General features: G+C 36.1%; 1 protein-coding gene across 2 annotated transcripts in view; it reads right to left on the bottom strand.

Moving 5' to 3' along the window:
* The window catches only part of ANGPT1 (angiopoietin 1), a 296,850-nt gene that overhangs the window by 43,465 nt on the left and 233,173 nt on the right, over positions 1-20,212 (bottom strand). For both annotated transcript variants that reach the window (XM_040262143.1, XM_040262144.1), the window contains exons 6-7: positions 11,289-11,390; positions 937-1,103 (exon numbers count right to left, since the gene is read on the bottom strand). In XM_040262143.1, coding sequence (XP_040118077.1) covers positions 937-1,103; positions 11,289-11,390 — 269 coding nt within the window. The remainder of the gene's footprint in view (positions 1-936; positions 1,104-11,288; positions 11,391-20,212) is intronic.

The following is a 20,212-nucleotide window of genomic DNA, read 5'->3' as shown; positions in this document are numbered from 1 at the left end:
TAATCATTAAGGACCTGCTATGTGCCAAGTATTGCCTTTATGGGTAGTGCTATAACAGCGACTGAAATATACTTCCTGTTCTCAAGGAAGGCCAACCAGTTATTTAGTGACCTAATTTGTAACAAAGATAAACTCTGAGGTCTGGGAGACTAGTGATCTCATCACTGACTGCAAATTTGCCAGTGCCTAGTAGAGTTTCTAGAAGATAGAAGCAATGTAGTGTTTGTGAAATAAATTTACTGCCCTGTGTTACTTGCTTAGTGATTTCTTTTCTAGTGTACAAGCTGCTCATTTAAAAAAATAATCTGAGATATTAACAATTAAGGATATAGTCTGTCTATCTTTATATCTGCAATGATATAAAAAACAACATGTTGTGTATATTGATATTATTACTTGGAGTTACTTCTGTCTTTCACATTTTGACCAAAAAATTCTAAATTATGCCTCACCTTATTTTTCATGTTAATCACTCAAACATAAAATTTTACCCCTCTTTGTCACCTTCAAGATAATGTAAAAAATAATCTAAGAAAGGTAAATGAGGAAAGTGCAAGTAAAACATTCTGGTAGAAAACAGTATTTATTTCAAGCCCCTGAGTTTGAGTCAATTCTCTGTCATCAGTTTTATATGTATGAATTTACTGCACCTTCATAACAATGATAGCAATCATGAAAATAAGACCAATAATATCACACCTGAATTAATTCCCTATCTCTAGAATTTGAGCCAACATCAAAATAATCAGTCTGTGAAAACTGAAATTTACAGGTTTGAACAAGACTTTACAGGGCTTTGGGTCTCTCTCCGTCATAGGCCAAAGCAGATTGATTTTCATTTTGAGGGATCATTTCTTTATTTTCCACACTTTTCTATTAAAGCTCCTAAGTGGCGAGGCATGAGGCAGTTGGACACCACACCCAAGAAGGATTTACCTGTAGTTCTGCTTTTCATTCCCTATGTGGAATCTGTCGTATTGTGAATAGGCTCGGTTTCCTTCCCAGTCCAATAACTCAATTCTTAGAGTGTACTGCCTCTGACTGGTTATGGCAAAAATAAACTCGTTCCCCAACCAATATTCACCAGAGGGATTTCCAAAACCCTGCCAAAGAAGACAGAGGTGCAGTGGTTAATTCATGGAGACCTTTTCAAGTTTAATATTATGTTCTAAACAATAACAAAATATTCTTTAAAAGATGGTTCTTTCATATTTTTATATACTTTCTTCAGTTACACACTCAGTATTTTTCTGCTATGTTCCTCTCCAAGGCTCATTACAATAATTCTTAACACAGTAAAAATACGATATTCAAATCTGTGTAGATGAGAATGTTTCGAATTAAATGAATCTGGTTAATAGGTTTAACCAGTAAATGCTTCTCAATCACAACTTGCTTTTGAAAATGGTTCTTACATACTAGTTAATGGAATATTTTCAACATAGTTTAAACATTTTCCAATGAGTAGCATCAGAAGTTATTTAACAATACTATTATTGTTTTATGATATTATTATTCACAGTCAAATTATGTTAGATAGTAACAAACAGATTACTAGACCCTTAACTTCTATAGCTTTTAACATTTTCAAGTAATAATAAGCATATCTGTAAATCCAAGACTTCAGTCACTTAAATATGTCACACCCATAGATCAGGATTTGGAGGTACAAGGCTGACACTTATGAGCTAGTGAGGGAATCTAGCTGGAGGCTCCAGCCCTGAATCTCAACAAATTTCCTCTGTTCTCTTAAGGCAATCCCAGTCATTGCTACTAAGCGTTCAAAACAGTTTTGTTTGTGGGATAAAAGAAGTAGTACATAAAAGAAAGCTAACTTTTAATGCTGGTTATGTTAGCGATAGGAAAATTAAAAACCCTAGGAGATTACTTGGAGAAGGCAATGGCAACCCACTCCAATACTCTTGCCTGGAAAATCCCATGGATGGAGAAGCCTGGAAGGCTGCAGTACATGGGGTCGCTGAGGGTTGGACGCGACTGAGCGACTTCACTTTCATTTTTCACTTCAATGCATTGGAGAAGGAAATGGCAACCCACTCCAGTGTTCTTGCCTGGAGGATCCCAGGGATGGGGGAGCCTGGTGGGCTGCCGTCTATGGGGCTGCACAGAGTCAGACACGACTGAAGTGACTTAGCAGCAGCAGCAGCAGCAGGAGATTCCTGGTGCTCTAGATTTTGGGTATTCACAACTGCCTCAGAAAGTATCCCTTGGTAAAACTTGAAGTTCAGTATAATTCCTGATCTACATGTTTTACTGACCAGACTATGAACTCCTTGAGGACAGAAGTTGTGTTGTATTTGTGAATCCTCAAAGACTAGTAGAATGCTGGTATACACTGGGCACTCCATATGCTTTACTGAAGTTCAAAGAAAATGGAAGAAAGGCAGGAAGGAAGAAAACAAAAGACTATAGTATTCTGCAGTTGAATTCAGAAAAATAACCTTTAAACTTAATTCTTGTAGGTAGTTTGGTTGAATCTCAAGGGTGTTTCTTAAAGTGCCCAACTGAATCATAATCACTGGAGCACTAGTTGAAAATAAATATTCCTGGCAGGCTCCAACCTGAATCAAAGTGTCTGAGACCAGTCCATAAATCTGAATCTGATCCATCTGAATCCATTTATCTTGTGCACTTTGATACTTGGAAAACTTGGAGGTGTCTAGTAATCACATGATATACTTTGATGTTGCAGAAAGAAACATTCTGGTTCACCTGCTGCTAAGTCGCTTCAGTCGTGTCCGACTCTGTGAGACCCCATGGACGGCAGCCCACCAGGCTCCTCCATCCCTGGGACTCTCCAGGCATGAACACTGGAGTGGGTTGCCATTTCCTTCTCTGGTTCACCTAGGTATTCACTAATAAAGGGTCTTATTCTATCTGTATGAATAAGAATGAGGAAAGTACTGAAAATCAGAGCAATTCTTTTTTAAAAAATTAATTTATTTTAATTGGAGGCTAATTACTTTACAACATTGTGGTGGTTTTTGCCATACATCGATATGAATCAGCCAAGGGTGTCCCTGTGTCCCACCATCCCGAACCCTCCTCCCACCACGCTCCCCACACCATCCCTCTGAGTTGTCCCAACATCAACTTTGGGTGCCCTGTTTCATGCAGCAATTCTTATTTCCTCAATACAGAGGATAGAATTTGAAAAATATTTATTTCTTTTAAAATTTAATGTATATCAACTTTACAGAATTACAACTATAGTAGAAATATTCTTTAATGATTTCTCCTTTAACCAACTTACAAGGAGCAGTATTTTTCATTTTTTCTTTAAAGTATATTAATACCCAGAGTACACTAAACGTATTAAATACAGTTGTGCACTCCCATCTGCCAACTGAGTTACTTACCAAAGACCAACTGTGTTTGGTCTCAAACTCATTTATGCCAGTTCTCTTTTGGCAATGATAAGATTTATAACGTGATATAAATAAGTTAAATATTAGTCAGGAAAGAGGAATTTTGTTTTGTTTTTGGTAAAAACTAATTTAGATGTTTATATTTGCTCTATGAAAGCAAATCACTAAAAATTCTTTTGAACTATAAGTTGTTGCAACAATCCTAAAAGACTGAAGAAAATAATAAAACTTTAGAGGACTTTTAACATACATTGCTTTTTATATGGCTTACTTGCTCTAGTTTGAAAACAAAAACAAAAACAAAAACAGAAGCCAAATATTTGATGCATTTGATTATGGGAAAGTTTTATGAAAGAATCTCTAATTCAGAATTATAAGCGTTGAGCTTCCATTTTAAAAATGTGGGCAAATGAATGTATTTTCAATGAAATGTATTAGCATATATATATATATATATATATATATACACACACACACACACACAATTTTAACTTAGTTGCATATATGTATCTCAATTTAAATTAGTTTTTGATTAACTAAACACCTTTTGTCCAAACTGCAGTGGGTACATGCATCCCCTAAGATTATCCCCCTGTAGCCCAGAGTACAGATGTAGGATCTAATGAAGTCCATACTCTAGGGTCTCCTTTCTTCTGTGTTCTTAAGATGCTCAAGTCACAGGTTGCAAGAGCTCCACAGTGGCAGGAAATCTTAATTTAAAATGTGCTAAGAATTTTACACATTCTTAGGGAAACTGGTGCTATATACCATGGAGAAGAGTGAAATTTACCTTCTTCAATGAGTAAGCAAAGCAGAAAGTTACAGGGGACTGAAAATTAGCACATTCTCAGTTGCAGAAGCCACTGGGAAGGAAAAGAAGACCGCTGGAATTCTCCTTGCATTTCTTTTCAGCTCAGACATGAAAAAACTCTATAGTCATTTGAGGATTCCCTCTTTTGTGTGGTCAGTTAGAAGAGATTCAGTAATTATACTAAATGTGAATAAGGAAGGCGGGGATGATGAAGTGTGAAGTTTTAGGTCAAATAATTCCATGCTGTTGAAATAGTTGCAAGGATATAAAAGCTCTCCAGCCTTCCTGGGGAAAAGCACAGTGATCTCCAGGAAGCCTCCGAAAAGGAAGAACATTTGTGTAATTCCTCCATGTGTCTTCGTTCCCAGCTTGGCATGCAAGCTTGTACCCCCTCTAGGTGGAGGCTAATAACCATTCCTAAACAGTTTGCTTTCTGTGACTGAAGACAGAGGAAGAAACAACTGAGGAGAAAGGAATGAAATTTGTTTTGATAAAACAAAATTTTATTTCATGCACCTTTCTGGAAAACTTTCTAAATATATGCTCTATTGGCTGCAAGGAATCAATGTGTAGAGAGATTCTAACACAATCAATCTCTCAGTTAGAGACAGAGTGTAGGAGGAAACCTAATAGCTAAGTGCGATGATGCAGAAAAAAAAGATGAAAAAATTCAAGAAAGAAGGGAAAATGGGTTCCTCCTAATTTAGTAAACTGTCTATTGGATAGTTTATTAGGCAACCATGGATCTGACACCTAGTCACAAAGACAGCTTTGATTAAACAACTTCTACTCCCTACCTCTGGCTCCAATTGGAAGTCTTGCTCAGCCACATACTTGCTCTTATTTTTGAGTCTTAGTTTCCTCATATGCAAAATAAGGATTTAAAATATTTTCACATACAATGTTGTGAGAAAGAAGTGAGATAATATATTCAAAGCATTTATCTCAGTGTTGATGCATGACGAGTACTTTACAAAAATCTAGTTTCTATTATAATTAGAGGATATATCACAATATATAGTAATTTTCTGATTATCTGCCTCTGTTCCAAGAGACTATAAGCTATTTGGCATTAAGTAGGTTCTTTTCCACTCTATATGAGAAATCCTAGGTCTTGTCTTAGCCTGAAATTTAATAAGGAGATACTGAATCAATGCTTTAAATGGTTTTCAGATGCTAGGAACTAATGTATTCTTATAAGTTGAGTATTGGTTTATACAAATGAGTACTGTCATTTTAATCCAAGAAGTTAATTATTAAATATGAAGTTTAAACCAGCTGGTTGCAATAGGGGCTAAGCTATGGCACAAACAATAGCTTGTGTCTACCGATTATCTTCTTACTCTTGTTTCTGCTTTCCTACTGCTAAAGAGAAGTTGTCTTCTTTATCTCTACCTTGGTTCTATTTTTTAAATTCCTTTCTCACTACATCTCATAAGGTTTAGGATCTACAAAAGAAATTTTTGAGATCTTAAACCCATGCTAATAACTTGATAGTTCTGACATTTGCTTTTAACTGGCAGTGCATATCAGAAACAGCTGTGGAGATTTTTCAAAATATAGATGACTTGGTTGGTTCCCATATGGAGGTTCTGACTTGGTACGTCTGGGGCGGTCTTAGAGATCTGTACATTTAAAAGTTCCTCAGGTGAGTATGCTGTGTACTAAAGGTGGAGAACCATAGGACTATAATGTAGAATACCTATTCTGAATGCAAATGAAAAATAATAAATTAACCAGATCAAATTATCTAAGAGGTACATAGGGAAAAAAAAGCAGGCATAAAACTAAACCTCATCTTTATATTGAAGATATTAGCAGTTAAGTGTTGACTGTATATTATGGGAGTGTCTTTGAAAAAAATTCATATTTTTTCTGGAAATACAGAGATGGACAATGCACAAACAAGCAAAAAAAAAAAAAAGATTTACATATTATTGAATACCTAACAGTTTACCACAGGTTTTATATTTTACTCCAAATAGCTTGCAACAGTCATAAGAATGAAAGTAAAGTCTTATACAAAATTCAGTGTTGACACTGGAAAAAGCAGTAAGTCCTTTGAATAGACAATAAAAACAGAACTTGTTCTTTTTTTATAAATAAAATCCAAGGATGCTATACCATACCCTGCCAATCATAATAACATAATTTTAAAAATCACATATTATGATTCTGATCTCCTAATTCAGATAGATTGTTTATCAATTTTATTTCTCCTTTAGCTCTTTAACAAAAGGCAAAAGACTCTAGAATTTAGCTTAAACTAATGCTGACTTAAAATTGGCCTTATAAACCACATTTTGCTTTAAAAAAATAAGCACACAGAGAATAGATTAATATTCATTAGCTTTTGCCAAAATTTGCAAAAATGTTCAGTTTTGATTTGTATTTTTCCAAGTTGATAAAATCATTGTCTCTGATACTTTGTTTTGCATGATAATATTCATAGGAAGTGTTGGCTTTTTATGGCTGAAACACAATTGAAATCAGACACAGTCTATGTACCCTGTAGGTTTCATCTCTTTTCATAAAATGATCAAAGAAAACAAATAAGAAGTCAGGGTTACTGAGTTGTGGCTTTCCAAAGGTGCTTAATATACAGTTCAATTGTGCATCTCCTCTAACTACTGAGATAGCCCAAGAAAGATCAAAAGATGAATATTTCAGCATTTTAAATTTCTGATACATATTTTTCTCCTTTTAATGTGAATACGATAAAATTAAGTTGAAAGTGTGCTCTTAATTTCTTTCCAGAAACAAAGAACTCCCAAAAGGTATGGTGCTCAGAATGAGATATTTGTGTAAATAGGAAGCTCTGTTTATGGAGCTAAATGTTTTCAATACAAAGACAGGTTGTCTCCAGGGCATTAGTCACTACCTTCTATAAAGTTAGGCCACTGGGGTACTGTTTGGAATGCCTAGCTTGATTGGGCTGTATATGCAAAAGTACTGCTGATAAGTGTTATTACTGTAGCCCACTAAATGGTATTCTCATGGCTTGAAGGAGTTAACGTTGTTCCCTAAGTGCCTCATTAAAAAAGCCCACTCCAGACTTCCCCCTTGGCAAACATCTTTACAAATCCATAAACCAGATTTTGCTGAATCTCCTCATAAGGAAGTTTTAAGTGAAAACAAAGCTTAGGTAAAGGATTTTGTAGTCTTAAAGCCAACATTAAGAATCAATTAAACTGCAAGTCTTCCATGGTGAGAGAGGTTTAAAAATAATAATTATATATTTGTAATTTCATGTGTTGATAATTTTAACATATTGTTCTGGAGACCTTATGAAGCAAGAGTCAGCCCACAGATATCAACCAGTATAAAGGGAAGGAGAGAGGAAAGGCAGAAAGGAAGGAGGGATGAAACTTTAGTCCTACAGTCGGTGCTTGAGAAAGAAGTGAAGCATCTTATTGTATACAATAGAAGAGTGAAGATTAAGGAGTAACTGGTACACGTCAAGTTCTCTTTCCCAAAGGATGTAGCAGCCAGTTCTGATTCAGGGAGCAGAAGTGGGTGTGACTGGTAAGAGCTGGCATAAGGAGTCTATGCTCATTCTTTGTAGAGTCATGTTGCTTTGTCTGCAGGTGAAAGAAAGCTCTGGAGGAAACAACTGAAACACTTTATACCATGTGTTTTGGTGACAGTTAACCAAATTATAACATATGATAAATTTTTAAAAATTTTTATTTAATTAAATTAATTAATTTATTTATTCTAATTGGAGGCTAATTACTTTACAATATTGTAATGGTTTTTTCCATACATTGACATAAATCAGCCATGGGTGTACACGTGTTCCCCATCCTGAGCCCCCCTCCCACCTCCCTCCCCATCCCATCCCTCTGGGTCATCCCAGTGCACCAGCCCTGAGCACCTTGTCTCATGCATCGACCTGGACTGGTGCTCTGTTTCACATATGATAATATACATGTTTCAATGCTCTTCTTTCAAATCATCCCACCTGCGCTGTCTCCCACAGAGTCCAAAAGACTGTTCATGTGAAGGGTTGACTCATTGGAAAAGACTTTGATGCTGGGAGGGATTGGGGGCAGGAGAAGAAGGGGATGACAGAGGATGAGATGGCTGGATAGACTGACTCGATGGACGCGAGTCTGAGTGAACTCCGGGAGTTGGTGATGGACAGGGAGGCCTGGCGTGCTGCAATTCATGGGGTCGCAAAGAGTCGGACATGACTGAGCGACTGAAGTGAACTGAACTGATACATCTGTGTCTCTTTTGCTGTCTCTCATATAGGGTTATCGTTACCATCTTTCTAAATTCCATGTATATGCGTTAGTATACTGTATTGGTGTTTTTCTTTCTGGCTTACTTCACTCTGTATAATAGGCTCCAGTTTCATCCACCTCATTAGAACTGATTCAAATGTATTCTTTTTAATGGCTGAGTAATATTCCATTGTGTATATGTACCACGGCTTTTTTTTAAAATTAAAACAAAACAATAAAATGTCATCAGACTCATTTTTGCCAAAATGTTTCAAAATTTTAGAGTTTATCTCATTTCTGATTGTGTAGAATTGACACTAAGCTGATAAATTGTTCTAGTTTGAATAAAAGATAGTCTTTCTATCTCCCTTGAAAAAGGGAGAGGAGAAAACTTCACAAAAGCTGTGATTAAAGAATAATTCAGCCCCATTCCAACAATGAAAAAACTTGCTTAAATATATACATTTGACAAATGCTTATAAGACATGAATCAGTGACATCCTTCATATGTCAATCTTTCTTACTTAATATACCTAGTTTGCCAAGGCAGCAGATGATTACAGTTAGTATGTCACCATTTTGGAAAGTCACTGTGATGACAACTTTATATTAAATTTTCTTTTATCATTAGTATTAAAAATAATGTATTTCAGACTTGCCAGATTCTATAGCTATAGTCTAATTCTCAGATAACTTCTTCAAAACTTATTTTAGTAGTGAAAATAATCATGACTTAAGATGATTTGCCAAATAATATTTTTGCCAGAGTTAAGAAAACATTTGCAGTTTTTGATGTTTTAATCTTGGATAATAATAATACCTAAAGTTTACTGACAATTCAATGTGCCAAGTGCTTTACTTACAGCTAATTCTCACAATATCCCTGGCAAGGCAAGTGAGGTACTATTAGCAATGTCCCCTCCTAACAAGTGAGAAAGTTAAGGTATGGGTTAAATGATTTGCTAAAAATCACTCCACTTTTAAGTGGCAGAGTGATGACTAGAACTGTGCATGTGCAGACAGGAGGCCATGTCTCCAGGGTGACTCCAGAACCAAGAACAATCTACAGAACCAAAGAATTGAAATGTTGCCTCTGGAGGACTTTACAAACCAAGAAATCTTTTAATAAATAAAACCTGGGTTCTGCAGCTTGTATGGACTGATTCAAGACTAGCCAATTTGTCTGTAAGTATGACATTCCCCTAGTCCTTTAAATTTCACCCTGATCTCTGGATTGTGGAGACAGATTTGAGAGCCTTGCCTCCTGTCTCCTTTCCAGCTTACCTCAAAATGAAAGCTCTTTCTTTTCTCAAAAGCCTGTGCCATAGGATTGGCTTCTTTAGCCCTTGCTCAGTAACATCATCTTTATTCTAAGTTCTCACAGTTAATCTTGTGTATTTTTGGTCTAGGTTGAAAGACATCACATTTATCTTTGTAGAACTCTACCTTGTTGGCTTTGGCCAACCTTGCTATCTTGAGTTTATGGAAGATATCAAGATTCCAACTTTGTGTAACTCCAAACTTTATTAACTTACTTTCAGTGTTAAATCTGATAAAAAAAAAAATACTGTAGATAAAGAGACACCAGTAGACACTTTCCTTCATTTCTTAAAACCCTTTGTTTACTGATGTTTGGTCAATTACTAACCTACTAATGGGTAAACTGCAATGTTGACAAGCAAACCACAGTTTTTACACATTTTCAACATGAATATCAAGGCAGAACTTAGGTTAGTACAATATTTCTCTTTATCTCTTTCTTTACTTTCTGAGAGGAGAATCTGTCAAAAATTTGTCAAGACAAGAATTACCCGGAACATTTAGATGTAAAAGATGAGATTAGTTTGCAAAAGGAAATCCTCTTCCATTACTGTTTCTTGATAATTTGTCAGCAGACTTTAACAGTTAATATTGTAGGCACTATCTGATTATTGGATTATGGATTATTTCAACCATCTACTGTATTATCTTGGAAAGATTGATCTCTCAACTTGCTCAGTTTCCTCTTAAAATGGGGACAGTATTAACCAATACATTTGATATAAAAATTAGATAAGAACTTATGTATGAGACTTGTACATAAAAATACTGAAAGGGTAGCTATGATGATGGTGATAATGGTAATGATATTATCTACTGTTATTCTGGAGACTGCAATCACATCTCCCAGTTCATACCCTTGTGTACTTGTCTTACTTTGAATCTGGATTGGTCCTGTCATCAACTTTAACTAAAAGAATACAGTAGAAGTAACATGCCATTTCTGGGTTTAATAAATCTTCAAAGACCTGGAAGCTTCTATTTTTGTGCTCAAAGGATGTCAACTGCCACATAATGAATCTGATAACCCTGGATCACTATACTGGGGGAAGCCCACCCTAGCCACATTGGAGGAGTTTTCAGTCCATAGCCAGCAACAACTTGCCAGCCACTCAAGTGAAGTCATTGATGGTGCCCCCCAGTTCTGCTCCACAGCCCACAGCCCTATACACTTCTCTTGTCCTGGCTTACGTATCCCAGACTGGGTCCAAATTCTAGCTTCCTCCACCCTCATTCAATCAGGAACAAATTCAGATAATATATAATAGTTTGCTAAATAATTTCAGTAACATATTTTTATTTCTGATGTACACATGGAAATCATTTATTGAAAAAGATTTATGAGTGCTTTGTGTTTAATGAGAATAATGTCAGGAATGTATCATTTTATTTTTAAAATAAAATGTATCATTTTATTTTTAAAATAAAATGTATCATTTTATTTTTTAAAAGACATCTAAAAATACAAGGGCTTATCACACAGTGTAGTGAAGAAAATCTCACTATAAAATGTCAAAAACTATGTAAATTCTTCCAACTTACCATTTTATATTCTTTCCAGCCTCTTTGGAAATCTAGACTTCCATCTTCACGATGCTGTATTACAGTCCAACCTCCCCCATTGACATCCATATTGCAAAATACCTGACAAAGAAACATAAAGCCAAGTGAAAATTATGTCTAATTTAAAGAAACAGGTATCAGATATGTTTCAAAACAGAAATAGGATGGATAGCCTTATACAAAAAAATGATGACAAATTGCCAAGTTGAAAATATTAATTCAGATATTTTATTGGCTACTTCTTCCTATATCCAAGTTGTTTCTGATTAAATTCCATCAAATGTGCATAAATTACTTGTAAAGTTTTGAATCAGTCAGCTGAAAACTGTCTCTCTCAGTCACAGACTATAAAAATTATTTTTAAAAACTTGTCTTAAATGGCAATAGGCACTGTGAATAATCAATTTTTTAAAATGTTACTAAAGTTTCCAAAATTACATACTATTTACTGCTAAAACAGAAGATTTGGAATTTTTATCTTTAATTTATTAAATTACAATATGCCAATAATAAAGGTTTTGGAAAAATGGTGTTTAAAACTCATGTATATTTAGTATTTCACATTTCATTGCATATTTACTCCTATACACTCGTATACTATAATAATTATTCTTGACGGTTCAGAATAACATTAGAGGCAAAACTTGGTCCCCAGCATATGGAGAACACATTATTTGCTTGAATTTTCATCATGAACAATACAAGGAGAACATGACATACTATATTCCTTCTGACTGTGAGAAGCTTTTCTTTTGCATGTGGAAAAGTTATCCAAATCTTTCAAAGACTTATGCTTATTTCAATTATTCTAAATATAATGGTATTTATTTAGAAATGGATTCATTTCCCCCAGAGCCCACCAAGGAGAGAAACATATCTGCAATAGGATTATCTTTAGAGAGCAATCACTGTAATTGATGAAGCATGAATGTGGCAGCTTGATTATTTAAGGGCTCAGCAATGAGGAGCATCATTCCCCTGGCAATCATCCCTACTAATGCAATTTGGAAGCTGGCTAAAGGTGTAGATATGAGGCAACAGCAGCAGGCAGGCTGTGTGGGCACAGAGCCTGATTAAAGGGAAAAACCTCAAGTGTTTTCCCTGAGGCATTAAATTTTGAGTACAAATGGTGAAAGGGTATGAAAACATTGGCAAGAACTGTCATTCTAAGGACAAATTGTCCATGTATTTCCTCGGAGTAAAGGGAACTATGAAATACATACTTAACTGTAAGCATATGAAAATAGGCAGAATGCTCTCCTGTGGACTCTTCCTCTAACTTGACAACAGCCGCCCATCAGTATGCACTCATCATCAGGAGGAACTGACTCCCTTCAAGATTACAGATTTGAAATGCCCCTCCCTATCTTAAAGTTCTACTAATCCCTTAGTTTCTATGCACCTGCTCTTTGTCCTCAACATAACCCCTATCTAGTCTTTTGTCTTCCTTAATTCTAATTCAATTTTTTCACCCCACAAGCATTTTGGGGCACTGAGTCTATGATACAACTGGTAATATTTTGATGAAGAAAATATGGATCATATCATCAAAACACCTAAAAGTTTAAATAGTGATTGCTCCCACAGAAATAAGACAATGTAAGAATTCACAATTTTCAACTCCAGTGGCCTGAAGAATAATAGAGTCAGCAATCTAAATGAGAAATTTAAGGAATAGAGCTAACGTGAGAAAAGAAATGACCATGGTTTGGGAAACCTAATGTTTAGGAGAGTACAGTCATCCAAAGAGGGGAGTTTACTGATTAGAGATGATGTAATTATAGGCAGATCAAGAATGAATAAGAATAAGGATAAGAGAATGAGGGACTAAGAAAGGAATAGTCATAACAATAGAATGCCTTTTAAGTGCTAAATAATTTAAACACTTCACTGCATTTTCCAATTTATCTCACAACAGCCCTTAAATGTAGGTGTGATTATTATGTCCATTTTGCAAATGAAAAACCTCAGACTTCAAGTATTTCAAGAACTTATCAATGGTTATTATTAATAAAACAAGTACTGAATTTAGGATTTGAATCCCTTGTTCTAAATTATACTGGGAGTAATCTTGAAAGAAGCAGTTGATACCATAAAGACAGATTTCTAAAGAAGTTTAAAAAAAATAGTGGAAACAGATATGGGGAGGGGTGATGGCCTAAGAATGGGGTTTGGTGAACAACTGATGGAGAAAAAAAACAGACATCAATAATCTTTAGGTAGGCAGGAAATTCATTTTATTTGCTACTGTGCCTAGTGTCTAGAGTGCCTAGAGTGCCTAGCGTATCAGTTCAGTTCAGTTCAGTTCAGTCGCTCAGTCGTGTCCAACTCTTTGAGATCTCATGAATCTCAGCACGCCAGGCCTCCCTGTCCATCACCAACTCCCGGAGTTCACTCAGACTCACGTCCATCGAGTCAGTGATGCCATCCGGCCATCTCATCCTCTGTTGTCCCCTTCTCCTCCTGCCCCCAATCCCTCCCAGCATCAGAGTCTTTTCCAATGAGTCAACTCTTCACGTGAGGTGGCCAACCTACTGGAGTTTCAGCTTTAGCACATTCCTTCCAAAGAAATCCCAGGGCCGATCTCCTTCAGAATGGACTGGTTGGATCGCCTTGCAGTCCAAGGGACTCTCAAGGTCTTCTCCAACACCACAGTTCAAAAGCATCAATTCTTTGGCACTCATGACCACTGGAATACGGAATGAAGCAGGGCAAAGACTAATAGAGTTTTGCCAAGAAAATGCACTGGTCATAGCAAACACCCTCTTCCAACAACACAAGAGAAGACTCTATACATGGAAATCACCAGATGGTCAACACTGAAATCAGATTGATTATATTCTTTGCAGCCAAAGATGGAGAAGCTCTATACAGTCAACAAAAACAAGACCAGGAGCTGACTGTGGCTCAGATCATGAACTCCTCATTGCCAAATTCAGACTGAAATTGAAGAAAGTAGGGAAAACCATTAGACCATTCAGGTATGATCTAAAGCAAATCCCTTATGATTATACAGTGGAAGTGAGAAATTGATTTAAGGGACTAGATCTGATAGATAGAGTGCCTGATGAACTATGGAATGAGGTTCGTGACACTGTATGGGAGACAGGGATCAAGACCATCATCGTGGAAAATAAATGCAAAAAAGCAAAATGGCCTACCTTATAGTAGGCACTAAATGAATATTTGTTGAATAACTAGAGATGCAATAAGGAAAGATAAAACAGGAAAACTTGATTAATGGACTGCAATGAAAGTTGGGGATGGATTTCAAGTTTGGGGAGTGTTCAACTTGGTCAAATATTCCAGAGAAGTCAAGATAAATAAAGATTAAGAAAATACACATTTAAATTTAGAATGAAGGAGCCTTTAGTGATCTTGAAGAGAGAGACTGCAGGATTCCTATAAGAATAAAATCCAGATGGCTCATTTTACAGAGGACATTGTTGGTGATTCGAGACAGCGGCCAAAGTGGAACTCTACTGGTAAAACAGATAAGAGTAAGTGAAAATGTCAAGGAGATATTTTCTTAGAGGAAACTAATGTTACTTATATTTTAATTAAATTTTACCCTGCCTTGACTGGGTAATTTAGATTTTTTTCCCAGATTTTGATTTCCTAATGGACACTGATTGCCTGAAAGTTTGCCAAAATGTGCCTGCAAACCTATGAAGTCCATTTACACACTCAGGGAAAGGAATAACCACAACTATAAATATATAGTGTGTAGAGAGAACTGTTCTTTACAGTTTTTTTTTGTCACTATTACCTATGTTATTAAAATTCTATGCACTTAAAAGTTTTGAAAAAGTGATTTTTTAAAAAAATCACTTGCTAATTTTAGAAAAGACAACTTTCCTTTTAAACAAAGGTATCTAGTAACTTGCACATCTTAAGATATGCTGGGAGTGTTTCTTAGGTAAAGACCCAAAGAAAGTTAACCCAGAGGAGAGAGAAGTTACCCAGGCAGATTACTGCCTTGGAAGCTAAAGTGCAGGGAAGTTAAGAAGTTAGATTTACACTCCACAATTCCTACTGGGACTCAGTAATAACAGCAAAGTTAACAGCTGCTTTTTGGTGAATATGGACACAATAGAAGGGAATGATGTATTGGTTAGGGGCGTGGACTTAGGTGCTACATTACCTGTGTTTAAGTCCCATCTCAGCCCTAACTATGTTGTAGATCTTTTGCAAGGATTTAATTAATTAACGCATATAGTTTTCAGAACAGTGCTTGGCATATAACAAGCTTTGTCATTAGTCTCTTAGATGTGTTTTACATATGTGATGTGTATTTATATTGTGATATATACTTTATGTATACAATATCTCATATATCATAATAGGTTACTATTATATATTTCATATAATTTATTATTTATTATGGCTAATATAAAACATATAAAGCCCAAACACGTAGAAATTCAAAAAAATGTCCTTATGATTACAATTACCAGATTCTAATTAATAATACTAGCATCATTAATTTCTAAGCACACTTTCTATTGCACACATATTTATGTAATATATATGCATATATGTATATGTCCATATGTACATGTGAAGTTGGGCTTCCCAGGTGGTTCAGTGGTAAAGAACGGCAAGGCAGGAGCTGCAGGGGAGCCGGGTTTGACCCCTGGGTTGGAAAAGTCCCCTGGAGGAGGAAATGGCAGCCCACTCTAGTATTCTTGCCTAGACGATCCCATGGACAGAGGAGGGTCAGTCCATGGGGTCACAAAGAGTCAGACACGACTGAGCTACCAAGCTCATATGAAGGTGGATTAGTGCTAGCAACCTGCCACACACACAAGACTATGATTTTTAGTCAGAAGAAAAACAAAAAGCCTATGCTTAACAGATGAAAGAAGTTCAAAAAGATAGGTGGTTGGTTTTGAAAGATTTGAGACATGAAAGGACTTGAAAAGTTCCTTTGCCAATATAGTGTGGTCTGTGCTATCTGGCGGTAACCTTCCTGTAGATGCAGGCGCCTTGCTCCATTTACTATGACTGTTGCATTTATTGATCATATGACTTGGGCTTAACTCTATCCAAGAACAGATTGAACTGGCTCCTATCCCAGGCAAGGTCAAAGCTTTCAAGCATTAAAAATCTTTTAACATAATAATGATTTAAACCCAAACAAAAAGGGGAAATTCGATTCACATAGTTTTTATGCTTTTATGCTACATACAAGTTGGAATGATTAACCTTGTGAGTGTTAATTATTTTTCCATAACCTTAAATAAAAAAGGCTCAACACATTTGTTATAGTCCTTTTCCAAGAATTAGGGAAATTATAGATTCAGAAACAAATTTTTAAATATTTTATAGTAATCAGAGCTATTATTTAATGGTTTGTTTTACTGTATGAAACTAAGCAGATTACAGAGCACTTGGTTTTAGAAAGTTATGAAATCAAAGGAAAAATCCTTGCTTCCTACTACCATGTACTGAAGGAAATTCAGAGTAGAAAATATCCACAAGCCATTAATAATGAAAAAAAGTAAAAAACAGATATATAAATGATCTAATTCTCATTTTCTATCTGCTTGAAAATTTTAAGAGTCCTAGAAAACTGCCTTTGGCTTCCACATCACATTTGAGAAGATAATACTTTTCTAACTTTTGCAGACATTCTTTCTTGGCAGGGAATGATGTCAGTTAAAACAACTATAAAACAACTGTGTATACTTGCAAATTTCACTCTGCCTAAAATTAATAATTCATACTAATAGTTTTTGTTAATTGCCTAAATAGGTCAATTTAATTGATTAATCCATATATCATACATAGCTAGACATTTTGTTTTGTTTTTACATAGACTTGCCTTGCTAGAATTTCTGTAAGTATTAAAATGAGCAAAATTTTTGCTAAGCATATCATGATTAGCACCAAACTTTATAGCCACAAAGCAAAATATATGTAGAAGGGTGATGGTCCTAAGGATGCCTTTTCTAAGCACTTTTTATAGAACTTTTTTACAGAACTGAGAGGATACCAATGATCTATATAAAAATAAGAGAAGGCAATGAGATTACAGGGTGGGAGGAAGTAGGGTGGCTTACAATCAGACCTGACAATGAACTCTTAGCTGTGTCACTCACATAGGTTCCTATAAAAAATTATGAATGGTGTAGCTTCAGTCATCACTAATATAAGTAATTATCTCACTTAGCTCCCTGTTAGGATGGTACAGTCTAGAGTTGATATCTTTGTTACAAAGCCTGTATTCAGTATTTGCTATGTGATTTGGGCAAGTTATTTTTCTAAAATAGGGATAATGAGAGCACCTCTATATATCATACAGTTATTGAAAGGGATAAACAAGTGAATATATATATCTAAAGTGCTCAAAACAGAAACTGGCAAACTGTAAATGCACAGTACATTTGAACTATTATATTAATCAGTTTCTCAATAACATTGGGAAGTTCACACAATGTTTGTTCTTACTAATTCTAAGGTATGTGACTATAACAAGGAAATTTGCTACTTACTAGTAAGTGCAGGTATATCATCCTAAAATGTCCATCTCCATAACAGAACATTATTACTACTGGCAAAAGGATCATAACCTCAAAGGGGAAACAAAACAAGGGAATGAACACTTAAATCAAGAAGCCCAAAGTCTTTCCTTCCTTATGGTCAGTTATCTCTCCCTCTCACCACACTCTGCTGTTATTTCCAATTAAACTAAACCTAATGACAGTAAAAATAACATGTGAATTTCTCCTTCTTCCTCTGAAGAAATATAAGTGCCATTTCTATAGTGATAAAATTTGCCTCTTATAGGCCTATATTGATATTATTGCTAATCTATCTGGGGTACTATTTCTCTCTAGGCCCAAATGTAACAAGTCTAATCCAGCATATATTTAGCATTTGCGGCTTCAGTATTTTAGATTTTTTTAAATTTAAGAACAATATTGAAGTTCTCTAATATGAAAAATTCATCATGTTGCAGAGGCATAAATTTAAATCATTCTGTTTCTGTAACCCAACATAGAAGTCACTGAACTTGTGAACTGGATCCTCTAACCCATTCGTTTATGTAAATCTTAAAAAAAAAAGCAAATTCATTTAAGTTTATAAGTTGTTATTCAAGTTTATGACTTCCCTAGTGGCTTAGTTGGTAAAGAATCTGCCCTACAATGCAGGAGACCCAGGTTCGATCCCTGGGTACGGAAGATCCCCTGGAAAAAGAAATGGCAACCCTCTTCAGTATTCTTGCCTGGAGAATTCCACGGACAGAAGAGCCTGGTGGACTACAGTCCAAAGGATTGTAAAGAGCTAGACATGACTGAGCAACTAACTTTCACTTTCATTCAAGTTTATGAGTTAAGATAAGATACTTTTCTTCCACCCTAACAGTAGCAGCGGTTCTGCAAATAGTCTGCGAATTATTTGTTTCTCAAAGCATTCTGAACTAGAATAGAGTTATGATTATTGCATAACTTAAATTTAATGGAATATCAAACTTTACTTGTAATACCCTCACTAAGGGCCATGTGCTAGTGTTGATGGACTGAAAAAAGATTCTTAAAGTATGAAAGTTAATCTAAAAACTTTAAAAAACATTTTATTTTTATATTCATACATAATAATTATTAAGAGTCTAAAAGGAGGGTCACTTAATGTTTTTAGTTAACTTTATAGTCCCTATGTTAGAGGAGAAGTGATAATCGTTTAGGGGTTTGTATCAGGTCTTGGGAAGAACTACAGGTAAACTGCATTAAGTATTTACATTAGCTCGGGTTCTCTCCTCCAGGGCACTTTCTGACACACTTTACATGCTCTCTGTATGATGTGTCAGTGTGGGCATGTACAGCATGCCTGTGCTTGTGTATGAACTGAATTTAAGTCTGATTTTAAGATACCAGCAAGCAGAATAGGAAGGCTTCATGTCATATGATCCAAATGATTCAAAAGGCTGCTTTGGTGACTGCAGCTATGAAATTAAAAGATGCTTACTCCTTGGAAGGAAAGTTATGACCAACCTAGACAGCATATTAAAAAGCAGAGACATTACTTTGCCAACAAAAGTCTGTCTAGTAAAGGCTATGGTTTTTCCAGTGGTCATGTATGTAGGTGAGAATTGGACTATAAAGAAAGCTGAGCACCGAAGAATTGATGCTTTTGAACTGTGGTGTTGGAGAAGACTCTTGAGAGTCCCTTGGACTGCAAGGAGATCCAACCAGTCCATCCTAAAGGAGATCAGTCCTGGATGTTCATTGGAAGGACTGATGTTGAAGCTGAAACTCCAATACCTTGGCCACCTGATGCGAAGGGCTGACTCATTTGAAAAGACCCTGATGCTGGGAGGGACTTGGGGCAGGAGGAGGAGGGGACGACAGAGGATGAGATGGTTGAATGGCATCACTGATTCGAAGGATGTGGGTTTGGATGGACTCCAGGTGTTGGTGATAGACTTGGAGGCCTGGCGTGCTGCAGTTCATGGGGTCGCAAAGAGTCGGTCAAGACTGACTGACTGAACTGAACTGAATACTTTCCTCGCTTCCCTGGTGGTTCAGATGGTAAAAAATCCGCCTGAAAAGCAGGAGACTCGGGTTCAACCCCTGGGTCAGGAAGATCCCCCAGAAAAGGAAATGGCAACCCACTCCAGCATGCTTGCCTGGAGAAATCCATGGACAGAGGAACAGGCTACAGTCCATGGGATCGCAGAGGTGGATACCACTGAGCAACTAACCCTTTCACTTTACTCCTAAACTTGCTATAATACGTTCACAGTTTTGTTTTGTTTTTTTTAAAGACATGGTACACCTGATTCAGTGAAAATTTTCACAGAAGCTCAAAAAGAAATACAGTGAAATCAAACTTCTCTGGTAGGTAACCCGGGTAGCAATGTACATAACTGCCTGCCACCTCTTTTACCTGCTGTACTG

This window comes from Oryx dammah, unplaced genomic scaffold, assembly GCF_014754425.2.
Source record: "Oryx dammah isolate SB20612 unplaced genomic scaffold, SCBI_Odam_1.1 HiC_scaffold_19, whole genome shotgun sequence".
Classification (NCBI taxonomy): domain Eukaryota; kingdom Metazoa; phylum Chordata; class Mammalia; order Artiodactyla; family Bovidae; genus Oryx; species Oryx dammah.
This window is presented reverse-complemented; position numbering and strand designations above follow the sequence as displayed.